General features: G+C 35.2%; 4 protein-coding genes, 1 long non-coding RNA gene and 1 pseudogene across 8 annotated transcripts; 2 read left to right on the top strand and 4 right to left on the bottom strand.

The window, feature by feature from the left end:
* Positions 1-2,413: 2,413 nt before the first annotated feature.
* LOC104781453 (uncharacterized) lies at positions 2,414-4,308 on the bottom strand. The gene is made up of 4 exons (XM_010506127.3): positions 3,894-4,308; positions 3,364-3,793; positions 3,025-3,261; positions 2,414-2,938 (listed from the first exon to the last, which is right to left on the bottom strand). Exons 1-4 carry the CDS (start codon positions 4,188-4,190, stop codon positions 2,880-2,882), a joined length of 1,023 nt encoding a protein of 340 aa, XP_010504429.1. The 5' UTR covers positions 4,191-4,308; the 3' UTR covers positions 2,414-2,879.
* A 1,021-nt stretch (positions 4,309-5,329) lies between these two features.
* Positions 5,330-6,329, top strand: LOC104781452 (pectinesterase inhibitor 5-like). The gene is made up of 2 exons (XM_010506126.3): positions 5,330-5,557; positions 5,940-6,329. Exons 1-2 carry the CDS (start codon positions 5,348-5,350, stop codon positions 6,273-6,275), a joined length of 546 nt encoding a protein of 181 aa, XP_010504428.2. The 5' UTR covers positions 5,330-5,347; the 3' UTR covers positions 6,276-6,329.
* A 5,694-nt stretch (positions 6,330-12,023) lies between these two features.
* LOC104781451 (rop guanine nucleotide exchange factor 6-like) lies at positions 12,024-14,727 on the top strand. The gene is made up of 7 exons (XM_010506125.2): positions 12,024-12,591; positions 12,685-12,801; positions 12,891-13,045; positions 13,133-13,207; positions 13,314-13,595; positions 13,684-14,049; positions 14,141-14,727. Exons 1-7 carry the CDS (start codon positions 12,261-12,263, stop codon positions 14,558-14,560), a joined length of 1,746 nt encoding a protein of 581 aa, XP_010504427.2. The 5' UTR covers positions 12,024-12,260; the 3' UTR covers positions 14,561-14,727.
* Positions 14,728-16,811: 2,084 nt separating this feature from the next.
* Positions 16,812-18,620, bottom strand: LOC104781450 (uncharacterized). Its single transcript, XM_010506124.3, has 6 exons — positions 18,305-18,620; positions 18,091-18,154; positions 17,780-17,925; positions 17,566-17,626; positions 17,418-17,462; positions 16,812-17,296 (listed from the first exon to the last, which is right to left on the bottom strand). Exons 1-5 carry the CDS (start codon positions 18,449-18,451, stop codon positions 17,446-17,448), a joined length of 435 nt encoding a protein of 144 aa, XP_010504426.1. The 5' UTR covers positions 18,452-18,620; the 3' UTR covers positions 16,812-17,296; positions 17,418-17,445.
* Positions 18,621-21,729: 3,109 nt separating this feature from the next.
* Positions 21,730-23,640, bottom strand: LOC147946146 (uncharacterized). 4 transcript variants are annotated; one of them, XR_015597082.1, is made up of 6 exons: positions 23,213-23,640; positions 22,825-23,038; positions 22,651-22,714; positions 22,503-22,542; positions 22,350-22,421; positions 21,730-22,037 (listed from the first exon to the last, which is right to left on the bottom strand). It is a non-coding gene; the product is annotated as an uncharacterized LOC147946146 (long non-coding RNA). The 4 variants fall into 4 exon arrangements; XR_015597084.1 differs by lacking the exon at positions 22,651-22,714 and having other exon boundaries at positions 23,213-23,627; XR_015597081.1 differs by lacking the exon at positions 21,730-22,037 and having other exon boundaries at positions 22,084-22,421; positions 23,213-23,634.
* On the bottom strand, positions 23,501-23,623 carry LOC147946147 (U5 spliceosomal RNA; annotated as a pseudogene).
* Positions 23,641-23,999: the final 359 nt, after the last annotated feature.

Here is a 23,999-nt window from a genome sequence, read left to right as displayed (position 1 = left end):
TGAGTAATCGTCGCTATAAAAAATGATATTTGATAAATGATCTCTTTCATGACTTTAATCAATTCATGTTTGTGGGTCACTTTTTCACAAGTGTGTTATTGTTTAGTTTGTTACAACACTTCCTCAACCGAAGATGTTGTTGATGCTTCAGTGGCAGTTGATATATATACATCCCTTTGGTATTAAAGGGGACCCAAAAGTAGCATATTATATCTATTTACGTATAAACAATAACAATTTGAAACATCATTAGCATGACGTTAAACTGGAAAGAAACCTCTTTATAAACAAAATGTCATCAGAACATCAACATTTCAAGAAATACTCTTTGTTACTTTGTTAGTATTGTTAGTATGATACTATAGTATTATATTAAAAATTGACTCAGTCAAACTCGAAAGGTGTGAGAATTTACATCTCCCAAATCCAAACATCCTACTCCTTTGTCTTTCATATACATGTGGCTGACCTTACCTTCTTTCTTCTCACTAATTTTTTTTTGTTTTTTTTCTACCGAAAATCCAAAAAGAGCAATCAAGCATCTTGAAATTTGAAACCAAAAGTTCAGTATCTAAACCTGACCTGCAAACTTAGATAGCATTCCTAATCATACCACTAAGTGAAGATAACATTAAGGGTCTGAATAGTAATTGCGGTCAGGGTGGACAAATCTATCTGCGAACTAGACTACTTAGTTTTAAGTGTGGACAATGAACCGCTGCGGTTCAATTCTATTTGTAAGGAAAAACAGTCTGCAGTTAGACCGCTGCAATTTTGTTTCTGTTTTTTGTAAACCACATCACTGCGGACTACGCATAATAAATGGTAAATAAAAAGTGATCTAATCCGCAGATGAATTTGTCCGCCCCAACTGTTGCAACCATTCATACTATAATAGTTTGTGCTTGTCTTCAAGGTAAACTAGGAGTAGGAGGTAGACCATAGGCTCAAGATCATAATTTCCTTTACAAATACTCCTTCTGTCCTGATAGTTTGATGTTTTAGAGAATTTTTTTGTTGTTAAAAATTGATGTTTTCAAATTTTTAATATATATATATATATTTTTAATTATTTCTTTGAGTAAAAAGTGAAAAAGTAAGAGAGATAAGAGATGTTTTCAAATTTTTAATATATATATATATATTTTTTTTTAATTATTTCTTTGAGTAAAAAGTGAAAAAGTAAAAGAAATAAGAGAGATAAGAGAAAAGAAAACGTACAATTTTATCCAATTGAAAGAAAAAGTAAATAATGAATTAATTATATTTTTTTTGCCTTAATACGCTATAAAATATACTAAACATCAAACTATACAAAAGAGAGAGGAATATCGTCATATGTGCGTGCGTTCTAACACAAATACGCAAAATGGAAAAAAAATCATTTGATTAATGATTGCGGAGAAACGGTAATCATCAAATAGCGGAAATTGATTGAGGCTTTTGCTACACGCACACCGTCATCGTCTTAGATACGTTACGGTATTAAAAATTTGTCGTGGGCGAGAACCTTAATTGCAATTAATAACCTTGAGGAAAAAGAAGCTCCCAACTAGTACTATTATATCCTCAAATATATATCCAATCCATATACAGTACATGCTTCTTATAAACATGAATAATTTGAACCATCATTCGCATTTATTCCGATGAAAACATGACGTTAAACTGGAGTCTGGGAAGAAACCTCTTTACAAAGAAAATTTCATAAGAACATCAACATTTCAAGAGTATCAGACTCCTAAGATGCCGACATTTTGATATAAGAACTATGGATTGTTTAAGTGTTAACATGGTATAATACTTAATACTATTATATTAAAATTTGACTCAGTCAAACTCGAAAGGTGTGAGAATTTACATTCCCCAATCCAAACATCTTTACTCTTTTGTCTTTCATACTTGTGGCTGACCTTACCTTCTTCTCTCACTTATTTTGTTTCTTTTGCTTTCTCAACCGGGAAAATCCAAAAAGAGCAAGCACGCAGCTTGAAACCAAAAGTTCAATGACCTTAAACGGGACCTACAAACTTAGATAACATTCCTAATCATACCAAATTTTTTATTAAAAAAAACAGTGAAGAAGCACTAATGGTTTGTGCTTCTCACTAGGAGGTAGACCACATAGGCTCAAGATCATAACTTCCTTCACAAATATCTTCATATGTGCGTGCGCTCTAACACAAATATTATATTACAATGTGTTATTTTCTTTGTCTACTGCTTCACGTCTAAGCATAACCTTCTTTTCCTTTGGCCAATTTCCACCTTACAATGCCAAATTTTTCTCTGGGAATTAGACTGCAATATTTCATTTGAACATCCTTTTCCATCATGACAATTTCACAAAGAATCATCTTTACTTTTATTTTATCAGACTTTAAGATTGTTAAATGTAAGAAAAAAACACAAATGCCACAAAAATCAAAATATATTATTGATACGGACTTGAGATACAATCTTCTCCATTACAAGTATGATTGACTACAACTTTTTGCTTCTTTTAATCAAACGAACTAAGACAAAAATAAAATAAAAATACAGATAATATCGCAACCCCATCATAGATTCCAAAATTGAAAAGAACACCCCTAAAGTACTCTCAACAAATCCTCCATGTTGTTGCACTGAACCTTATTCTAAGGAAGAGCAGATGAAAAACCCTCCCAAGACCAAAAAAAATTGTTTATTAACTCCTTACTTAAAACATAAATAAAGCAATAACTAACAAAATCCCAATCCAACTTAAACCCCCACATAATTATTCTTTTACTATAACCAGTAACCATCAACCTATACCCAACCCCACATTAACTACACGAACCATTTCTGTTTTCTCTCTTTCAAAAGTCCTGAATCCTACAGAACCTAATTCAAACTCAGTACTTCCATTCTTTTGGAAGAGATCTTTCTTGCTTCAAACATCCACGAGCAGCTACTGCAAAACAAACAAACGAATAGGTTCAAATCACAATGTCTTATTGTTATTATAAAGTTTAAGCTGGGGATGGTTTGAGTCAGTACCGTGATTGTTTTTGCCCCGTCCTGTAGAGAGACAAGCTTTCGAATTTGGTTTACACCGACCAGAGACCTCTTCAGTTTTAGGTTTTTGTTGGTTAACAGCCTTTGCCGGAACCTTAACACATCCACCTCCTGTAGAGAGAAAAGCTTTCGAATTTGATTTACACCGACCAGATACCTCTTCAGTTTTAGGTTTTGGTTGGTTAACAACCTTTGCGGGAACCTTAACACATCCACCTCCTGATAATCAAGTTTTCAATTTTAGCTTCTAGAGGTATCAAAATTGAACGAAAGTTTTAAAATTTAAGAAACCCAAAGATGTAAAATTGAGTTCAAAATTACCTGATTTCTTCCGGGGTTCGGAAGGGTTTGAGTATACCCGGGGAAGGAAAACGCCGGTACCAGTAGACGGCGGTTTGACGGCGGTTGGAGCAGTAAAGACACTTCCAACGGGAGAAGGAGACGCAAGCCAAGCATTTGGGACTATTCCAAGATGATAATACGGCTGCCATGGCCAGTAGTAGTTAACAAACGCCGCGTTTTGAGGAAAGGGGATTTGGGAATTAGGGTTAGGGTTTGGGTTTGGGCGGCTTGAGGGTTTAGCATCAAAATTAGCCTTTTGAATCTTGGCTACTTCTCCAGCGGCAGCAGATAACACTTTCAGAGAGTCTTCTTCACGAAACGGAGATGTCGGCGGCGAAGGGACTTGAGAAAACGGACCATTGGGACTTCCGAGTCCACTCTGTTTTGACTCAATCACTTGGGGTTTCAACTGAAGAAACAGAGCAAAAAAAAAAAAAAACTGTTGAGTGTTTAGTTTTACATTAGGAGATAAGATTTGAAGACTTAAAGAGTGAAGCTTTTCAATAAACCTGAGCCTTGTCGGTGACGAAGGAAGGAGAAGAGAGGCGCTGAGTTGAGAGAGGGAGTCTGCGAGTTAAACCGGCTAAGAAGTCATCTTCGTCGTCGGTTGTTTCGTCTTCCGTCTCCGTTGAGTCCTCTGGAGAAGAGGAAAAGATTGAGGAGTCGACGAATTCGTAAGGGAACTCGTTCGGGAAGGTGGGTTCACTCGGGGTTGATAGGACTTTCTCCATTGGTTGTTCGACGACGGCGGGGAGCGGAAAAGAGAGCTCTAAGGACGCGGCGGCGGCTACAGGCGGCGCGACCATAACGACAGTGTTTTTAAAGACAGAGAGAGATAGGTTTCGTTGTGTGTTATATACTCTTATAAATGTTGCAGAGAGGCTTCTCTTTATTAAGGTTTCAATTGAGGAGAGACAGCTCAATAGACATTGTATAGTAATAAATATTTGCTTTCTGTCTTTTTTATTTTTATTTTATTAAAATCCGTAATTTCTGCCCCACAATTAGAAAAGCTGAAAGGTTGACTAACATTGAAAGAAAAAAAACGCAAATGAGAACGATAGGTTGATTTCCCACTAAATCCATGACTTTTTGGGCTTGCTATTCATTTTGGGCTTAGAGAAAAAGCCTTATATGCAAATATATATATATATATGTGTTGAAGAATTTTAAAGAATTAATGGCAGCCGTAATCTTCATTGAACGGGGGGGGGGGGTGAGAATCCCAACTAGGTTGCTGCAGCCTAGAGCACTTTCACTAGGGAGTGCCCATCAAAATACTCATTAATAGAAAATTAATATAGGGAGGAAATAAAATAAGAAAGCAAGAAAATGGATGCTCAGACTATCTTCATTGGTGTTTCTTATTAGAAACTTTTACAATAAAAAAATCAAAAAGTAATGAAAAGTTATGAATGAGGAGAGAAACGTTTCTTCATCAAAAAACATTTGAAACCTTTCTTGCATTATTAGACTATCCTCATTAGTTCAACTTTCTTTAAAAAATTAAATATAATCAAACAATTAAAATATTAATTTATTTTGTTTTTAAGAAACTCTGTGGATTTTTTACTGATGAGGATAGTCTCAGATTACTTCCGAAGGAAACGGTTCTCAGAATTTTCTAACAAGTGTCACTTAATTACTGGTCAATATTAATAAAAATAATAAATATATAAATTTAATTAAAAAATAAAGCAACTTTCCCGTTAATGATGGTCTTAAGGTATTTTGTAAAGTTCAAATACGTTTCAAAGTTGTGGTGGTCTGTTATTCCAAACATTTACTGCATTAAGATTTTTTAACCGTTATTATTCTATTACCAGTTTAGTATTCTTCTATTCAAAGTAATAAATTTTCGTAATTTATTACTATCTTTCAATATCATTATTATAAATACAATGTTTAATTCATACCAAAGAGAAAATCCCAAAACACATTTGTATCCTCTTAACTTTCAAATATGGCTACAATACTCATCAAACACATAACTTTTCCTTTCTCGTTATTATTATTCATGTTCTTTGAGTTTACAACTGCAAATGCAATGCTTATCAACGACATGTATGAATTTTGTAAAGAGACGGAAGACGTGAATTTCTGCTTGAAATACATTGGAACAGACACGCGTATATTAGACGCACGCGACTTTCATGACGTGCTTGTGATTGCGGTAACGTTAGATAACTAGTTTTTATTTATTTCAATTATTCTGTAGAGATTTCTATAATGGTATATCTAAAACACACAAAGTATATAGGTAGAAAAACAGTGTTTGAAAAATATTTACAATATCCAGTCTCTATTTTAATTTTTATAATTCTATATTATATAAAAGTATAGAATTATTAAAATCTATACTATTAAAAAGTATATAATAAATTTACGTGTGGGACCAAAATCTAGTATATATAATTAATTGTGTAGAACAAAAACACTAAAACTAAATAACTATTATGAAGGGAACAAGACATAAACATGAAAATTGAGAGATTTGCTTTATTTATTCTCTAAAAATAAAAATGTCTTGATTTCTTATTGAGAATTATTATCAGATTTCTCAATGCCAAATCCAAGTGACCAATGCAACCAGACAGATCAACAAAGTTCGCCAGAAGTTTAGTGGTCCGATTGGAGCTCGACGAATATTTTTTTGTCATAAGTATTACCAGTTAGCATCTGCTTATTTCCAAAAAGCTTATGGGGAAGCAGAAGACGATAGGTATGCATCAATAGCTCAGATATCTGCAACATATGGCTCAAATTATATGCGCAAATGCGAAGACGAGTGGAAAAAGAATGGACTGATACAACAGTCTCCTTTCACTTTCTATAACACAAATGTTGTCAAACTATTATCTATTATTCAAGTTATTATTGGAAAAATTTAAGTATGGCTAGTTGTACTGGAATTCGATTACTAATGTAAATCATTTGTTTGCTTATAGAGTTGTTTTCTTGTATGACTTATCGGTTGAATGAATAAAACTTTTTTGAAGTTTTTCATAAAAGCATTTCTAATCCCACTCTATTTTATAGTCAAAACATTATTATAGACCAACATTTGCTCCAATTGCTCTTTAGAGCAATTCTATTCTAACCTTTATTTTTTTACACTAACTTAATGCTCTATTTTAGAGTTACTCTTTTTAAATAAAAAAATAGAGATATACATTGGAAATGGTTTTAGTTAGGATCATAATTACTGAGTGAAACATGACGTTTGAAGTTTTTTTAACAACAGTAAGGGCACAACAGATCATTTAAGACTCATACAGTTAAAAAATAACATTTTCTTACAACCAATAAGTTAGTCCTTTTAGATAATAGGAATTATGAATGAATATATATAGATGAAGGAAGTTTGATTTTTTTTTTTTTTTTTTTTTCACTAGAACATTTTCATTATATTAAACCAAAGTAAAATACAAAGATGGAATGCGTTTTTGAAATCCTAAAGCCGGCGGAAAACAAAGATATCCCCAGAAGCTTAAACCCAATACACGGGAAACAGGAAAAAACTAAAGCAAAAAAAAAAGCTCTCAAAATCATCGGAGAAGTCGGAAGAGAACATTAGTCGCGGGACTAAGTACTCAAGAGTCAATGTCGAAAGGACCTGCAAACGCAAATGGAAGAGACCCAAGGATAGAGGCCACCACGAAGATTTAGCCCAACTAAAAACGATTACCTCGAACACAATAAGCAAGGAACATGAATCTAATTCCTAACCACCTAATCTTAACCCGAGAATCTACATCTAGGATTTTGCGTCCCCACATGTGGTCATTTGCCACAAGAGGTTAGCCTTACAAGAACAGACAAACCACAGAAAAGACCTAATTATTATTTGGACTAAAGGCGGTGGTAGGAGACTTGGTTTAAAGATTCAACGAACAATAAAGAGATACCCTAAAGCTATCCTAACCTAGACAGAAGACCCGACCGTAACTTCCTCAAGATCGAAAGCTAAACTAGATGACTTAACAAACCAGTAGAATAAACAAGAAACAACATCTAAAGCCAACATCAAACAAGTCGGGGATAAACCAAACTAGCTTAATTTGATGAGATTGATCTCAATTGCTGGACAGAAGAATCGACCGCACCTCCCAACTGAAGAGACATCTCCAACAAACACCACCGACCAACTCGATGGACCAGATCTGTTTCTTTCGGGACGAGCGAGACTCAGAGAACACGGCAAAACAAGGACAAATCACTGGAAAAACAAAGCCGAAACACAGGTAGATCGAGCAAGACATCATCATCTTCAAAGTCATCAACGAATCTACACCGGAAAAACAGAGTAGATCTGCTTTCGATCTCGTTGAGAAAAGCCAAACAGCTCAAAAAACTACACAACCGACAAGTATACTACACTAGAAAGAAGAACAGCAATAAGAAAAGCACAACGCCGGGGCTATAAAGCCACCAGACATTGGCCAAAAAACCAGGGGCGGCGACTTTTGTGTTTTTTAGAGGAGAGAGGCGAGAGAGAAAAATTAGGGTTTTGACTACTTTTTTATAAGGAAGTTTGACTAATATATATATATATATATATATATATTAAAAGAAGTCTCACCAAACATATATAAATTCATAGTTAAATAATATCCTGCGATAATACAATGACATATAAAGTTTTTTTTTTAACAACCCAACGACATATAAAGTTATAAGAGTATTTTAAGCCATGAATGAATTTCATGTGTCTTTTTTAGTTACTATAGATTACGTACATTTAACTTTTCTTTTTTTTAAAACAAAAAAAAATTATAAAAATAACCATATGCGGTTGAATATGAACTTGTCGTGCCAAACGATCCGCAAGTACATTAGCATTCCTAGAATAGAAAAATTACGCATGATGTAACAAGAAGTATCCCAAAATGTCTCTAGTGAGTCGAAATGTGAATATATAGCATTCGTGTAATCATGAATTGATCCGTTGCGGTATTGTGAGAATCCAAAGTTACGTGTGACTTCTTCAACGCTGGTTCATGACAAGAAGAAATCATTAAAAGTTTTAATCACATGTGTTCTGTCTTTGATTTATTTGCTCTGTCTTATTTCATTTGCCCAATCTTCTATTCGAATCCACACTCTGGAAATAAATCCCCTTTGTTAGATAAATTAACTTTATATTCCAAAAAAATCACTAATTGATTCTATATTTAAAATAAGTTGACTAAATATATAATAATTTATTATATTCAATTTCTGGTAATAACTATTGAAGTTCAGTGTGCAAATTTTGAATTTCTCTTTGTGATTTAGATGTTTATATCCTCTTTTTTTTGGCAAATATGAGAATTTTCATTCAAATGAGAGCTCTGCAAGAAGAGGGTTCTTACAACATAATTCAAGATAAACAAAGAAAGCTAAAGATAGGGGCTCCATGAATTTAACAAAGAGATTTTCAAACTGAACAAATTTTACAATATTTGATAAGTCTATTGGAACCAAGGTGGACTCGTACTTGAAGTCAAACTTCACGATATCCTCGACCAGCGGGTGGCCAAAAGCGGCTCTAGCGGAAGACGCGATTGAGCTTGTAAAAAGGTGTCCCATGGGGGGAACGCTTGTGGGGGTTTGTGCCAGCATGAGAGGGTTCAAAAGCATGGGATCAAAGTCCTTTAAGCTTTTAGGAACATACTTCATGGTTTTAGATGAAGCTATAGCCGGGGAACGCTGGGAATGGAAAACCAGCCGTAACAAAGCAGGTGGGTCATCCCTCACATGGCAATGGAGGTAAATGAATTCCACACAAAGCTTGTAATCAGTTTGGTCCTGGAGAAAGTCAACAGACCCAAGCTTTCGATCTAATGGCAGTGGGTGATACAGGGGATCAAAAGGTTTAAGAAAAGGGTTCACACAAGTTGTCGGATCAGATTCATGGTTATGTTTCCACGAGGTAAGCATCCGGACAGAGCTAAAAGACCGACCTCGACGAACAAAAATAACAAGCAACTCTAAAGCCACCAATGTTCTGCTACCGACGAGACCTCGACTTGACCAAGCAGAGAAAATCGGTACTAAAAGAATTGAACTTGACTTAAGCTTTTTAAGAACAAGACTAGGTAGGGAAGTTCTAACACTAGTCATATATTGTCGAGGGTGGGTCAGCAAAATCACATATTTATAGGGTTATGACCAAGCAAACATCGGCAGCAGGTGTTCAAGATAATTAAACGGATGCAACCAAAAGGATAACATTCGTAAGTAGGTTAAGGATACAGACCTGGTCCTTAAAGGATGAGAACATGGAGCAGTGTTTTTGGTAATGGGCCCAAAGGTGATAACTGGGCCTAACCATGGATGTAGGTCCATTAGCGGGAACTCTAGCATCGCATCCAAGCCGGAGGTGGCGATGGAGTGGCGGCGAACTGGCGATTAGTCATTCCGATTGGAGCCTCTGGGCACCAGTGGGAACAGGCTCGGCGAGAGTCTGGAGTACCAAGTCTTCGCAGCGGCAAAAGGTTTGGAGAGGGGCGGAAGTAGCCTCACCTTTTCGGTTTCTCGCGGACATAACCTTCTAATCCAGGGAACGACAATACCGAGCATCGTCATCTTACACCCCAGATAGAGAGATTCAGGCAAAGCGAGGATTTGTTCAGATCTCTGCCTTTGGGAAAGCGCCGGGTTTACTAGGCTCAAAAGAGGGTTTGGGGAGAGGGCTTGAGTCGGGATGAGGGTTGATAGAGGACTCCCTCGCCGTCTATCTCTGGAAGAGGATCTGGCGTTAAAGCTATTCAATGGAGGAGAGAGGGTTTGAGAATGAATCTGATCGATTCAAAGTGATTGAGATATGTAACAACAAAGGAAAAGCAGAGAGCAGAACAAGTAAAAGGCAGCGGAGAAGGAACCAGAGCCGTGACGCCGGCAAGCTGGAGCGTCACCGACGTCAGAACAAGGATCAGTTAAAGGTTTCTCGATATTTAGACGTGAGAGAGAAAAGAGGTTTTTTTGTTTTATAATATTCATAAGCGAATTTTCTTAGATGTTTATATCTAAGCACTATGATATTACAACGAGGAAGATTAGGTGTCGTAGAAACCGAAGCATATGCTGCTACGAGAAATATATGGTGTGACGATTGAACCAATTAAGGAATACTGAATTGTGAAGCAAGTGAATGAAAATTTATGTCGCCAGGTATTCCGCATATTTGGTCATTTCGACTACCTTTTCTACGCATCATCTATCTCTATTTTGCTTTGTTTGATTTAATGCTCTTGTTATTCGTCTTGCATATTGGGTATGTGTGATGGTGCGTATCCTTTTTGTAATTGTTTTATTTAGAATGAAAGAACTGGTTGAACAAAAAAAACTTGTCGCCTGCAAAACACAAATGAATGGCAATCATGGCATAGTATAGGATAACGGTAGCATTTAGTAGATAAAGATATATTGAATAGTGATGTGTTTTTTATTTATTAAAAATGATCGTCTATTCTAAAACAGAAAGACAATGATCCATCGCTATTCATAAGACAAATAGTGTATCCATGGCATATGCCCACCTTCCAAATACATTCTTGACAAACTAGATATCTAATCACATTATCGTTTTTTTAATACTTTAAATATTTTAAAATAATGAGATTCTCTTCCAACCCATGTAAAATAACAACCAAACTTTATAATTTTCCAAATGTTAACATGAAATCTAAAATCCAAGTTTGATTCCAAGAAAATACGTATCATTCTCAAATCATCCTCACAAAGAACATGCTTCTGTTTCAGAAGCCAGATGCTCCTACTAGAGCCAATGTTCCTTGTCGAAGGAATATCTGGCAGCTTGATTGTTGGTTTACTAGTTGTCCGCGAATCTGAACCGTAGGTGGTTTGGCATCTCCAACTGGTCTAAGAGTGAGATCGGTATGACTAGAAGGTTGCTAACTAAGGGTGGAGGAGTTGGGAGCAAACAATACCTAGGACGTGAAGATCCACAATGCACATTCAAAGTTTCTTTGTTTTTAACTTTGTTGCGGATTACAACATATTTTTTTGGCTAGAGGTAAAAAGCCATTGTCGCCTGAAGCTAGAACATTTGACAAATCTAATTCAGACACAAAAAGAATAAAAATAGAAGATATAATAAACAACAATGTAACACAAAAGCCTTATTAGTGAAAAAAAAATTGTTAGCAACTATAAAATGAACATAATTTTTTTAATTGATAATCAATGTCGCTGAAATTTGCGAAACGGACGTGGTACTTTGGTAATAACTTATCCAAAATGGAGTACATGCATCTAAAGACCCATCTCTTAAGTCTTAAGTATACATTACAATATGTAGTTTGTATATTTGTAATAACAAACATTCATAAAAACTACTCTTAAGCAAAAACCAAATAATTAAGCGCTCCCTCTTAAAATATTTAAACCACTATCACGATAACAAACTTCAGTCAGTAGAGAAAATTTTATCTATGCGATCAAAAAAGTTTAACGGAAACATTTATAATGGAAAAAAAACGAAATGGAGAAATTCAAAAGAAGAAGTCTCTCTTCTTGGTTTTTAAGTTTCGGACTTAACACTGCGGGAACATCACGGAACACTTCTTGTCCGAAAATCCGACGTGGCAGATTATAACGGCTACTTTGTAAACTCACCAATTTTTTTTTTTTTCAAGAATAAAATTATAAAAAAAAATCGGAGAGAGACGTTAAGATTTTACATGTGACTCTCCTTCTTTATCAAAATTCAAAACTTTTAAAAAGACAGAACAAAAAAAAACAACAACACAAACAATAAGAATTTTTCTCGAATTCATGGACCACAATAACTACTAATTCTTCTTCTTCTTCTCTATGATCTCCTTTGCTTCCTCTTTTCTGGGTATCTAAAAAAATTCAATCTTTTTTCTATGTGTGTGGCGAAAATGGAGAATAATATTAGCTGTATTGGGTTTGAAGGCGGGTCGAGAAGATTTGGTGAGAGTAAACGAATCATTGGTTTGGTTGATACAGTTACTGAGTCCACTACTACTGATTCAAGTCTTAGCAGCTCAAGTTGCGGTGCTGGATCGAGCTCCGGGAGATCTGTTTCATCTCCGTCATCTCCTCCGACGAAATCACAGATCCTTGGATGGCCGTTAGGGCAAGGTTCTTGGAGGAAGAGTTCTGGTGAAATGAAGAAGAAAACTCCGACTAAAATCGATGATTTTGGGTTTAAGAGAGTTGGAACAGACACTTCAGGTTTGTGAAAATCTTGACTCAATCAACTTAATCATCTCTCTCTCTAGGAAAAGAATCTCAAATCTGACTTTTTTTTTTGTTGGGTATGTGTAGAAATTGAGTTGTTGAAAGAGAGAATGGCCAAGTTGTTGCTTGGTGAAGACATGTCTGGTTCTGGTGAAGGAGTTTGTCCTGCTTTGGCTATTTCTAACGCCATTACCAATCTTTATGGTAGTTGTTTAATCTTTAGTTTGTGATGTTTTTATGTGGTAATCAGCTTGCTTTGTGATACTAATTTTTTTATTTCAATACGATGGAAGCTGCAATATTGGGACAACAATGGAGGCTAGAGCCAATCCCAAGTGAGAAAAAATCCATGTGGAGAAGAGAAATCGAAGTTCTTCTCTCTGTTAGTGATCACATTGTTGAATTGGTACCTTCCTTTCAGAACGTCCCCAATGGAAACAAGATTGAGGTAATTGATTCAACTCTACACCTTTTAGTGAGATTAAAGTCCATGTAGATTGTGTTCTGTTTCATTGATGCTTTGGTGGATTTTAAGGTGATGAATTGCAGACCAAGATCAGATCTCTTTACTTGTCTTCCTGCTCTTCGGAAGCTAGACAATATGCTTATTGTAAGAATCTGATCCTTCATTCTTGTTCCCTCATGTGGACTGCTTTCAAATTGGTTTAAAATGTGAGATTTTTAATAGAGTTGTTCTGTTTTTGGACGTCTTTTAGGAAATATTAGATAGTTTTGGAGAAACAACAGAGTTCTGGTACGTTGATCAAGGGATTGTAGCTGCGGAATCTGCAAGGTCTAACTCTTTCCGTGAAGACGGAGACAAATGGTGGCTTCCTCTGCCGCGTGTGCCATCCGATGGACTCACCGAGCAATCTAGGAAGAAACTGGATCACACTCGTGAATTCACTAACCAAATCTTGAAAGCTTGTATGTCAATCAACAGCATTGCTTTAGCTGATATGGAGGTTCCACAATCATACCTTGAAGCTCTACCAAAGGTTTAATATAACTTTTAACACAAAGCCAAAGATCGCTCAAGTTGTTGAATATGCAAATGCTTTTAGCTGAATTGTTCTTGTTTTGCAGAACGGGAGATCATGCCTTGGCGAGTTTCTATATAGAAACATCACATCGGATAACTTCTCAGTGGATCACTTGCTTGAGTCAATAGATCTTTCATCCGAGCACGCGGTTGTAGAAATGGTGAATCGAGTTGAAGCATCTATGTACGTGTGGAGGCGTAGAGCTCACTCGAGGCATATGATTTCTCTGTATCGATCCACAAGTACAAGATGGGGGATGATAGTGAAGGAGATGATGATGCATCAAACCGATGGTGACAAAAGGGAAATATTTGCGGAGAGAGCAGAAAGCTTACTGATCCGTCTCAAGCAACGTTTCCCGGGACTTAGACAAACAGCTTTAGACACAAGCAAGATCCAATACAACAAGGTTTGACTCATAACCTTTCACTTCACACTTAAACCTACAAATTTAAACCTTATCCTTAAAAAGTATTGAACTTTGTGAAACTCTTTGGCAGGATGTAGGGAAGTCTATACTTGAGAGCTACTCAAGGGTATTAGAGAGTTTGGCATATAGCATTGGTGTACGCATAGAGGAAGTGTTGTTTATTGATGACATAAGCAAAGATGATGGTGATGATGGTTCTTGTTCAGACAAATGGAGATTGTTGTCTAAAGAATCAGCTAATGGTGGCTCAGGCTCTCTAAGGAAGAAACTTTCTGCGCCATCGTTGTTCTCTGTGTCATTCTCAGGCACGTCAACTCCATACAGAACTCCATCATTCTCAGCATCAACTCCAAGTTATTCACCAATGCCGTTGATAAGCCCCATCAACGGAGGAAGAGGAGAAAGAGCTCCGTTTCTCTCTGGGAGGAACATTAGGGAACGTTGTGGGTTTGGTCCAAAGAAAGCATTGGCTAATTATCTCCGGGGTTGAGTTTTAACTAAGGAATTAGGATTTTTATTCTGCTTTTTATCATCGAGTTAAAAGCTTATTTAATTCTTTTATTTTCTAGTATCTCTTGTCCTTTGATCTACGTACACTTGATGTTGCTATTTGAATGACATATGTGATATGTTATATATTTTGAAGTGATTTTGATAGTTGTTATTACTCAAGCCATCCGATCCAGTCCATTGGATTGCTCTTTAACTGAAACAGAGGAGCTTTACTTTTAGTTATCTTTGATATATTATGGATACACTTATTATAAACAACTTGAAGGTGAACTCGTAGAGGTGGGAGTAATACTGACATGTTGATTTCAACACTTTTTTTTTTTTTTTTTTTTTTTTTTTTTTTTGAAACACCATGTATTTTCATTCCATTAGAATAAAAATCATACAAGCATAAGCAATTGTTTAATCAAAACCATAAAGGGATATTTCCCAAAGTTAACAGCAACAAAGGAACAAAGATAGATAAAAGCACACGATAGAGGGAACTTGAGAGCTATGGACCAAGTGCTGACAAGCATTTTGGAACCTGTGAGGTCAAGAGATATCACTGCATATTCCATGAATAAATCAATGGATGAAGGGATGGCCACTGTCTTGAGTCGAAGACGAAGCGGCGTTGAAGAGACCAAAGCTGGGACTCTCATCGGGATGAGAGGGTCTACACGCAGTAGGGCTTTGCAGAAGGATTGAGCAAGGATAGAAGAGCTCAGATTGTCAGTAATTTGATTGATGGTTGCGGTTTCAAAGCTTGCTGGGCTTTTCTTGAAAGGGTTGAGGTAACCACAACTTCTTGGAGTTGGGGTCATAATGCCACAAATCCTCAAGCAATGATGCAGGGACTTCAAAAAGTTGAGATGATGCAGTTTAGATGATTCGGTTAACAGGAGAGTTGGAGAGAGGAGGCTGATGGAATACCGGTAACCACCGCTTCGTAAAGACGGGATCATAGTGCCGCGTTCTTTCAAGCTATCTCCTTCAAGGAGAACTTCCTTAGGCGACTCGAGTAACAGGCTTTTCCATAGATTCTTGTACCAGGCTAGCACCAATGTTGGCTTAAAGTTTAAGTGTAGTCTTCCAACACAATTCAACAAGGAACTTGAGATATCCAATTGTGTGAGAAAGAGAACAGTTCTTAACTGATGAGACAACCAACAAAGAGCTTCCACAATAAATCCTTAGTGTGCTGTCAAAAAAAAATTGATTCATTAGTTATAGTGATTTTGTAACCGCAATACAAGATATCGCTAGTTGCGAGAGAACTAACACATATTAGTTATAGTGCATTTTACGAATTAGAAAACTAACACATATTAGGCGAGCTTCTCTTAAAACTATTCTATTAGGTAGACGTAATAATATGCGACATAGATTAAACACGTTCGAGGCGAGCTTCGTTTTTTTGTATCTCATCAATTCCATAATGACTAATCTATTTATAAATTGAATTTCATATAATCTAGTCAACCTTTTCATATTAAATTCAATTTATAAATAGATTAGTCATTATGTATTTCAGGGATTGGGAAAGGTGACTCTTTATCAACTTTCCATATCCCGGACTCATCAGAGCATTGACCTTCGGAGTCCTCGAACCTAATGCTGAGGTTGGTGGATAACGGTACGTAATCTGATCCTGACTTTAGAAAGAAATTAACACAGCCACTGGATGGGGTGTCAGTACTGTCACTCGTGGACATTGTGTGTCTCTGAATCGCTCGAAAAGGGAAACTCAAAAGTTTGGTTGTGTCACCGGCTTGATGAGGTACGGACTGTTGGGCTTAACTGGCTTTCCTTTGTAATCCAACACCGGTTTGTTAATGTTTACGCCAAGACCAGCAACAGATGCTGTGACTACCGTAAACACTAAGAATGTGATTGCAGCTGCTAATTTCATCGTCTGAGTTTGTTTTCTAATCAGAAATCACTCTCTTTTTTTTTTTTTTTTTATCCTTCTTTTTGCTTTGTGTATAGTGTGTTTGAGCTCTTGAGGTAAACATTGCTAGGCTACTTATCGTATTCATTCCCTTGTAGTGCTAGTTGCGAGAGAAAATTAGAAAACAAACACGTTCTAGTCAACCTCTCTTTATTTATATCGAACTTTACGAATTAGAAAACAAACACGTTCTAGGCTAGCTCTCTTTATTTATCTCAGTTTACTCAACTCCATAATGACTAATTTTTTTAATAAATTGAATATCATTTATCCAATCTATAGCGCAGTTTGCGAATTAAAAAAATAAGCGCGTTTTAGGCGAGCGTCTGTTTAATTTATCTCAGTTCACTCGATTCCATCATATATGTTTCAAATATGGACCAGATTATTTTCTACATGTAGCATCAAGGCAACATAGAGCATAAAGCATCACATCTAATTTAGTACATATATAGACCCCACTATTGGATAACTACTTATTTCGTACAAATATTAGAAGACAAACATTATTTGACGAAAAAGGAGCCACACACTAATTTTTCCATCAGAAAGATACTTCTCTTAGTGTTGTATTTGTCGAGAACAAGTACCTTCTTCTTTTACAATATACTAAATTCTTTTATTTATATATTTTTTTTTGTTAAAAGGCTTGAAATTCTTTTAATTTAGGAAGGATCTTTATATAGTTTATATATTTTTTACTTTATTTCTATTATATAGCGATCCTTCAAATTTCATATATCTCTCTTAAGCAGCAGACCATGTTTGTCTCTTACTTTCCTGCAAAAATTAATAGTCACAGAAAATAAAATTCAGGCTTTAGTTTTTTCTCTATGTAAGGAAATTGCGAAAAGCATTGGATATCATGCAATATTTTTCATATGATGAAATTTTGGAGTACCTTCACAGGTGCTCTTAAGTCACAATTGCTAGTAATAAAGCGACCCTGCACCAAATAGTGCAAAGGTTTGTAAAAACGAACCTTGAGTACATGTACAAACTGATGTACATATAAATAAATAAATAAATTTTGGATAGGAAAACATTACCTTCCCACCAGTTTCCTCTTGATGCACTTTTAGAATCGCCTTCCTCTCCATCTTTCTTGTACTTCATAAGTTAAAAATAAAGGAGAAAAGTAAAGAATATTATAAGTTTGATCATGAGAATAACAAAATAAAGAATATAAGTTTTGTCACGTAGGTATTATGTATATGATATTGAATTATTGATCATAGATGCGACTACAACAGTACGACTTACAGTATCTTGGGTGGTTGTCGTTGTTGTAGAGGAATATTTCTCTTGGCCTCCGTAGTAAAGGGATGAGCTCAAGTGGCATGGTGGTTCTGTTTCCTCATTATGGTAACTCTTTTTCTCCTTTTTGTTGCTTCTTTCTCCTCTTTTATCTATATATGAACCACGTATATAAGTTTTGATTTGACGGAAAAGACTAAGTTCAAATTAACTTTTACTTAGAATAAGTAAAACATTTAATCAATAGACACACTCTAAACTCCCAACTTATACTAATTCTGAAAGTACGAAAGAGAACGCGTGAACGTTTAAATTACTTGGAGATTGATACTTCACATGTCCACCTTGACTTGCAAAGTCCACTTGCCTCCCCAACTGATCCTTTTAGCACACAACAAGAGAAAATGAGAGAATAATTCAACGTAATATCTATATATTAAGTTAGAGCTCCTAAACACCATGTATATGTAATATGCATATGTTTACAATGATTACGTATCGTAGAAGTGTAAAAATATTGAGATGACTTACTGCAGACGGTGGTGGGAAGATGGATTTGAACAATCCAGTATTGGCCGATGAAGAAGACGAAGCAGAGACTCTTGGACCAAATATATGATCGAAAGACGAAGATGATGAAGCGGAAACAATCTTCTTCTTGTTCTTGTTCTTGTCCATGCCAAAGTTGTGTAGGTGAATAATGAAAATGGATGTATTAAAGAAAAAGGTTTAGGGGTGCCGAAAAGAGAAAGGATTAAATTTGCATAGAGAGAGGCAAAGAAAAGGAGAGAACATGTGATGAAACAAAAGAGAAGACACGTGAAGATTTGCAGTTTTTTTATGGGACTCTTATAAACTGTCATCTCTGCATATTTATAGTTAAAAACTTTGACTACATGTGATCGGTCTTCTAAGATTATTTGTCGCATTCATTATATTATTATATTTGACCTTATTTCCTTATAAATTTCTTGGTATTATATTATCTATCATATATGTGAATGAATATATATATATATATATATATATGTTTTCTTTTAACCTTTATGAATATATATATATATATATGTTTTTTTTAACTTTTATGAAAAATATGAAATATGGACGAATTGAAAAAGTAACTATTTTGGTTATGAATCTTATGATGTAGTAGACTTTTTGTCTTTTTCCCTGAAAACAGTTAGAGAGACTACCTTCGTAAGAACGGTTCTACCTATAGCTTGTTTTTTCGGATTGGATGTTAACTTCGTTAACCCTAAAGTTTTATGGCACTAATAATTCTTCGACGATTTTATCAGAAGTCTCCTTCGTCCGATCCTAATAATTTATTTTGTAAATAGCTTCTTCGAAAATGTTTATAGTAACAATAAATAAACGTAACGGCTGAGCCGCTGAGCAATGTATCGTTCGATTCCAAATTGGCTCAAACTTCCAACATATTTTGTGTCAAATTATATATTTTTCTTTGTCCATATGTCTTGTCTCATGGATTAGCTAGAGTTACGGTTTTTGGTTGTTGCATGTTTCCCAAAAAACAAAGAAAGATCTAGTAGACTTACCGTTTTGGCTGTTAAGTGTTAACTTTATTATTTTTAATTAACATGACTCCATGAAATATGGCCGACTCTTATTTAGACACCATCAAGGCATCAATACACGCGAATTCTTTTATATCTATTAACCACAGGTCCACAGATAACATATGTTTTTATGATGTATATATTCTCTTTCTCATCACCAAATTACAAAAATTGATATATAATTTAATATACAGTATAGCCTTTTTATCTCAGTCGAGAAGTCCAAATGTGATAGCAACATTATTCAGTTTTGGTTTCCACCAAAGATCAATTCACCCTAAAGAGTCGCAAGGAGTTTCAGGCTTCAAGCAATACATATATATATAGACTCATTATTAAGAATAGATGCCCCATATATGGTTCATTTTCGGTCTTTTGTAAAGCTAAACTAATTTTATATTTCCTATATATGAGAAAAGAGAAAATTCGAAATGGTTACGCAGTACGTACGCTACCAATTGTGGTGATCGTATTCGTATCAAATGAAGTAGAATCCTCGAAACCATTCCCGTGAGTGACCTACTTTTCGTGCCCACCCTAAAGTCAATGAAGATTTAAGAGGCAAATTTAAATATGCAAAATGCTTTCCAAAGTATTTGTAAATAACTTTCGTTCTAGAACATTATATATAGTTCTTTTAACTGTGTACTGTTCCACAAGAATCAATATATTCATTTATCTTAAGAAAAAAAAATTGTTCATAGGAGTATTAATCAACCTTTTAGGTTAGTTTAAGACTTGGAGTTAAGATTTATGATTCACAATCATAGTTTTTTGTATTGCATAGTTTTGTTTTACATGAATTGAGACAAGTCTTTTAAAAAGGCCTCTAGAATTAATTAGTTCAAAAAACATTTTAACTTTTAAGTTGATTTACGAATGGAATTCAATAATAAATCAGCGTCTTTGATGAATAAAAAAAACTTATAACGCTTTCTATTAAAAAAAATGGTCAACAACATTTGTTTTTGGTTTATTGACAAATATATCACAAGAGAAAAGCAAACATTAAAAATGACGTTTTCATATACAAAAAAAAAACGTTTAAGTGAAATTCTAAAAAAAATGAACGGATCGATATTTTGTATCGATGAATATTTACATCACTATAACGTAACTGTTGTTATAAGCTTTTTACCATGTGTTGGGGAATATAGGTATCTGAAGGACCAAAAGATCGATCGATAAGGTCAAAGATAGATTCGCTATATATAGTGATGTAATAATATTCATCAGAAATCAATAACGAAGGCTTTGACTCTATATGTTGTCTTCGCAACTTGCAAGTTTTGTGAGTCATATGGAAAAAAGAAAAAAAGAAAAAAAAAAGAAACCAAAACAAAAATATTTGCAAGTTGTGGAATCAACACGACACAAAAACAAAAAAGGATATTACTCGATAGATCGTTAAAACATAACGGTAATCCTCAAAAATATCAGATTCTTATATTTATTTTACGAATTAGTTACTTTTTTTTTTAGTTTAAAGGTTAATAAGCACTGTTGAACTAGCTAGATTAGTTCTATGCTGACGATTATATAGATCTTTCCACAAACAGTTGTTGCATGTCCACTGGAGATAATTTTGAGTAATCTGAGTGAATATGTTACAGTTGCGGGAGGATAAGATTCTAGAAAAAAGCAGTTGATAGTTAGATTTATGAATTGGGACATGAAGAATGTCTGGGAGAGAAGCATAGCCACAGATGAGAAATTAAGAAAATATATATATATGACCAAACATATATTCTTTCTGCTCCTCTTGTTCGAAACTTGGACCAATATTTATCTTCTTGGAAATATTGTCAATATTCAGAATTACTTATTTTTGCGTATTGTCAAGTTGTAAATAGTCTTTGTAAGATGTATTTGCATCACTTACGATAACCAAATCTATAACGTAAATCAACAGTAAGTGAGATTCTAAATGGTACTTTGGTCCCAAGTTTCGAACATTAGGAGCATAAAGAATACATGTTTGGCTATGATGTTCCCTTAGCTCTTCCTCCAAAACCAAAAGAAGGATGAGTCAATATTACTTGATGGATCACTTGGCCAGACATAACGGCTACAAGAATAAAAGTACAGACAGAGCCAAATCCATCCTAGAAACGAAATCAGCAATAAGTTGATGAACGAAGAGTTACGATTAGGGACGCTAGTAGCCGGAGATGGAAGTAGTATAGTAGCACTAGTAGTAACTTGTTATCATATCTAATGGTTTGTGAATACTTGTAAGTTTGTTGTTTATTTTTCCACTTTATTAAACAAATTTAAGAATAGCTCTCCATCTGTTTAAAAACCCTTTCTCTCCTCTTACTACATCATTGCACCGAAGATAAAGTAGTGAACCACATTATAAACCAAAACCTGAGATATCATAATTAAGATATATATATTCAAAGTGAGCATGCCATTTACTCATGCAAACCATTTAACTGCTGATATAGTCATATCCAGTATTGCTATATTGTAATTACCACTTTCCCACCATTACTCTTGGACACAAGAAGAGGGCCAAGAAGTGGGTGACACAGGTTATAATTTTCTCAACAAACTAGAGAAACTAGAGATACGAATTAGTAAAACGACCCTATCCTTTACTTTTCTGCACGAGCCTATCCATCTTTTGTTACCACACCAACTGAACTGTTGTCTGTCTTAGCTTTCACGCCTCAACGGTCCTGCATGTCAAATGTTGTTCACCATATCTTTGTAAGAAAAATGAACTTTTACAGTGAGAAGAAATCAACCATTACTTTGATGAGTAGTTTCTTGTACAAGTATGAAAAGGATCAAAACCGCAGAGTCACAGTAATTACCGATCAGATATTATAAATCAATTCATGGGGTAAAAGAGGAAAGGGAACAAGTATAAGAGATGATGAGGTAAACTCATATCACTCAGAAACTATTGATAAACATCTAATCAAAACCATATATGCAAATCTCAAACGACACCATGGATGGAAAAGATTCAGAGAAAGACTCTTTACTGGTTCATTCTGAAGTTGGTTGTTCAGTCGTACATCCTCCTCCTCAGTTGGGCTTGGGGAGAGAATCATAACCTGAAATCACACAAATGCTAGCTAAGAACATTACACCAGAAACAAGAATCAAGAAACATCAAAACAAATAACAATACCAACCTCAGGACCAATACTGTTGTTGGGCTCTTCCTGGATCAAACTGGAAAACAAGACAAAAAAAATAAAGCAAACACATTCAACTAATAGTGTCTACATTGTAGGATTCACCAAAAAAAACACAGATCACCAAAGCTAATTGTATAGATACCAAATATTTGTATCATCTGAAAACAACTCTGGATGCAACGTCCTTGCCATGTTCCAGTAAGATGCTACAATCAAAACCAACATTAATAAATCCCAGAGAGTATAATAAACCCTAATCAAATCGATGGCTGAAACTAATCATCAGATTGAACCAAACTTTTAGCATAAATCTTACAGAGATAGGTCCCTGTAGAGTGTCGATTTCAGATTTGGTCATCTTAATATCAAGCAGAGTAGCGAAATTGAAAAACGAAGTTGAAGCTTGCCCTTGGGAATAGCTTCTTTCCTTTGACGCAATAAGTCTCTGATAGCTTGAAGTTGAAGCTTTATAGACTTCAGTGTCGCACCGATCGCCAAAAGACCTGTGATACTGAGCACTCCTCCATCCACTGCAAATATATATAGCAAAAAAAAAAAAAGATCAGGCTTGAGTGGGGGGGGGGGAGGGGGAGGATGAAATGGAGAAACAACAAAAAGAGTAGACAAATGTTTTAATTCGAATTACTAGTCAGAGTCGAAACGAGTTGATTCGACTCGTAGAGAGAAGACATCAAAGAGCTTACCGAAGGTTTAGATCCATTTGCTTTCATCTTCTTCCTCCTCTCTCTTTTGCAGAATGCTTAGGGATTTTGATATGGGATTCACCAAGTGTGTGTGTGTGTGTTTATTAATTGTGGAAATAAAAAAATGCCAAGAAAAATATCCCAATTTCTAATTTTCTGATACTTATTTTTTTATCTAGAGTTTTTTACCTTCTCAATGACAAATTAAAGTTTACAACAAATTACATACTTGCACTGGGATATGTGCTTAGTAGTAGCCCAAATAGCCAACCAAAGGAGATTGTTGGGACTCACGGTGAAGTGAGAGGGAGCCCTCCAAAAATAGGCGTATGCCACATTAACCGTGGAGAGCACACGTTATTCTTTAGTAAAAGGCGAAAGAATAGTTCGCTTTGTGCTCACCACATGGCTGCATAATTATTAATTTTTAATCGTAAGGAGAGTGAAAGTGTATTTATACTAAAACTTTCACTAGCAATGTCTCTTAAACCTCCGATCCGATGTGTGGGATTCCCGTTTACGCTTATCCTTGTTAAAAGGCTTAGTGGGGGATACCTACTCAAAGCCCATTACCATTCTCTTGTATATCATTATACTTCCACTTAACTAGGAGTCTAGGAGTATGTTAATTGTTAACCTCGTATAAGCTAAATCAATTGATTGATATATTAACCAACAATACATATAAAAATCTATATATACATATATTTTTTTAAGTACATTTTGGGTTCTACTCTTTTATTTGTACTTAATTACAAAGTTAATCTCTAAAAATTTCTAAAAATAG

The sequence above is a fragment of the Camelina sativa genome, chromosome 4, assembly GCF_030686135.1.
Source record: "Camelina sativa cultivar CO46 ecotype springtype chromosome 4, ASM3068613v1".
NCBI lineage: Eukaryota > Viridiplantae > Streptophyta > Magnoliopsida > Brassicales > Brassicaceae > Camelina > Camelina sativa.
The sequence above is the reverse complement of the archived record's forward strand: the minus strand, read 5'-3'. Positions and strand labels throughout refer to the sequence as shown.

What these genes read in the sequence shown, in the direction of transcription:
- LOC104781453 (XM_010506127.3), bottom strand. Translation starts at nt 4,190, where the DNA reads ATGGTCGCGCCGCCTGTAGCCGCCGCCGCGTCCTTAGAGCTCTCTTTT. An exon ending in TCGTCACCGACAAGGCTCAG is followed by an intron (nt 3,794 to 3,893) that starts GTTTATTGAAAA and finishes CTGTTTCTTCAG; the next exon opens with TTGAAACCCCAAGTGATTGA. An exon ending in CGAACCCCGGAAGAAATCAG is followed by an intron (nt 3,262 to 3,363) that starts GTAATTTTGAAC and finishes CTTGATTATCAG; the next exon opens with GAGGTGGATGTGTTAAGGTT.
- LOC104781452 (XM_010506126.3), top strand. Translation starts at nt 5,348, where the DNA reads ATGGCTACAATACTCATCAAACACATAACTTTTCCTTTCTCGTTATTA. An exon ending in ATGACGTGCTTGTGATTGCG is followed by an intron (nt 5,558 to 5,939) that starts GTAACGTTAGAT and finishes AATTATTATCAG; the next exon opens with ATTTCTCAATGCCAAATCCA.
- LOC104781451 (XM_010506125.2), top strand. Translation starts at nt 12,261, where the DNA reads ATGTGTGTGGCGAAAATGGAGAATAATATTAGCTGTATTGGGTTTGAA. An exon ending in CGCCATTACCAATCTTTATG is followed by an intron (nt 12,802 to 12,890) that starts GTAGTTGTTTAA and finishes ATACGATGGAAG; the next exon opens with CTGCAATATTGGGACAACAA. An exon ending in ACCTTGAAGCTCTACCAAAG is followed by an intron (nt 13,596 to 13,683) that starts GTTTAATATAAC and finishes CTTGTTTTGCAG; the next exon opens with AACGGGAGATCATGCCTTGG.
- LOC104781450 (XM_010506124.3), bottom strand. Translation starts at nt 18,451, where the DNA reads ATGGACAAGAACAAGAACAAGAAGAAGATTGTTTCCGCTTCATCATCT. An exon ending in TGTGAAGTATCAATCTCCAA is followed by an intron (nt 17,926 to 18,090) that starts GTAATTTAAACG and finishes GTTCATATATAG; the next exon opens with ATAAAAGAGGAGAAAGAAGC. An exon ending in CGACAACCACCCAAGATACT is followed by an intron (nt 17,627 to 17,779) that starts GTAAGTCGTACT and finishes TAACTTATGAAG; the next exon opens with TACAAGAAAGATGGAGAGGA.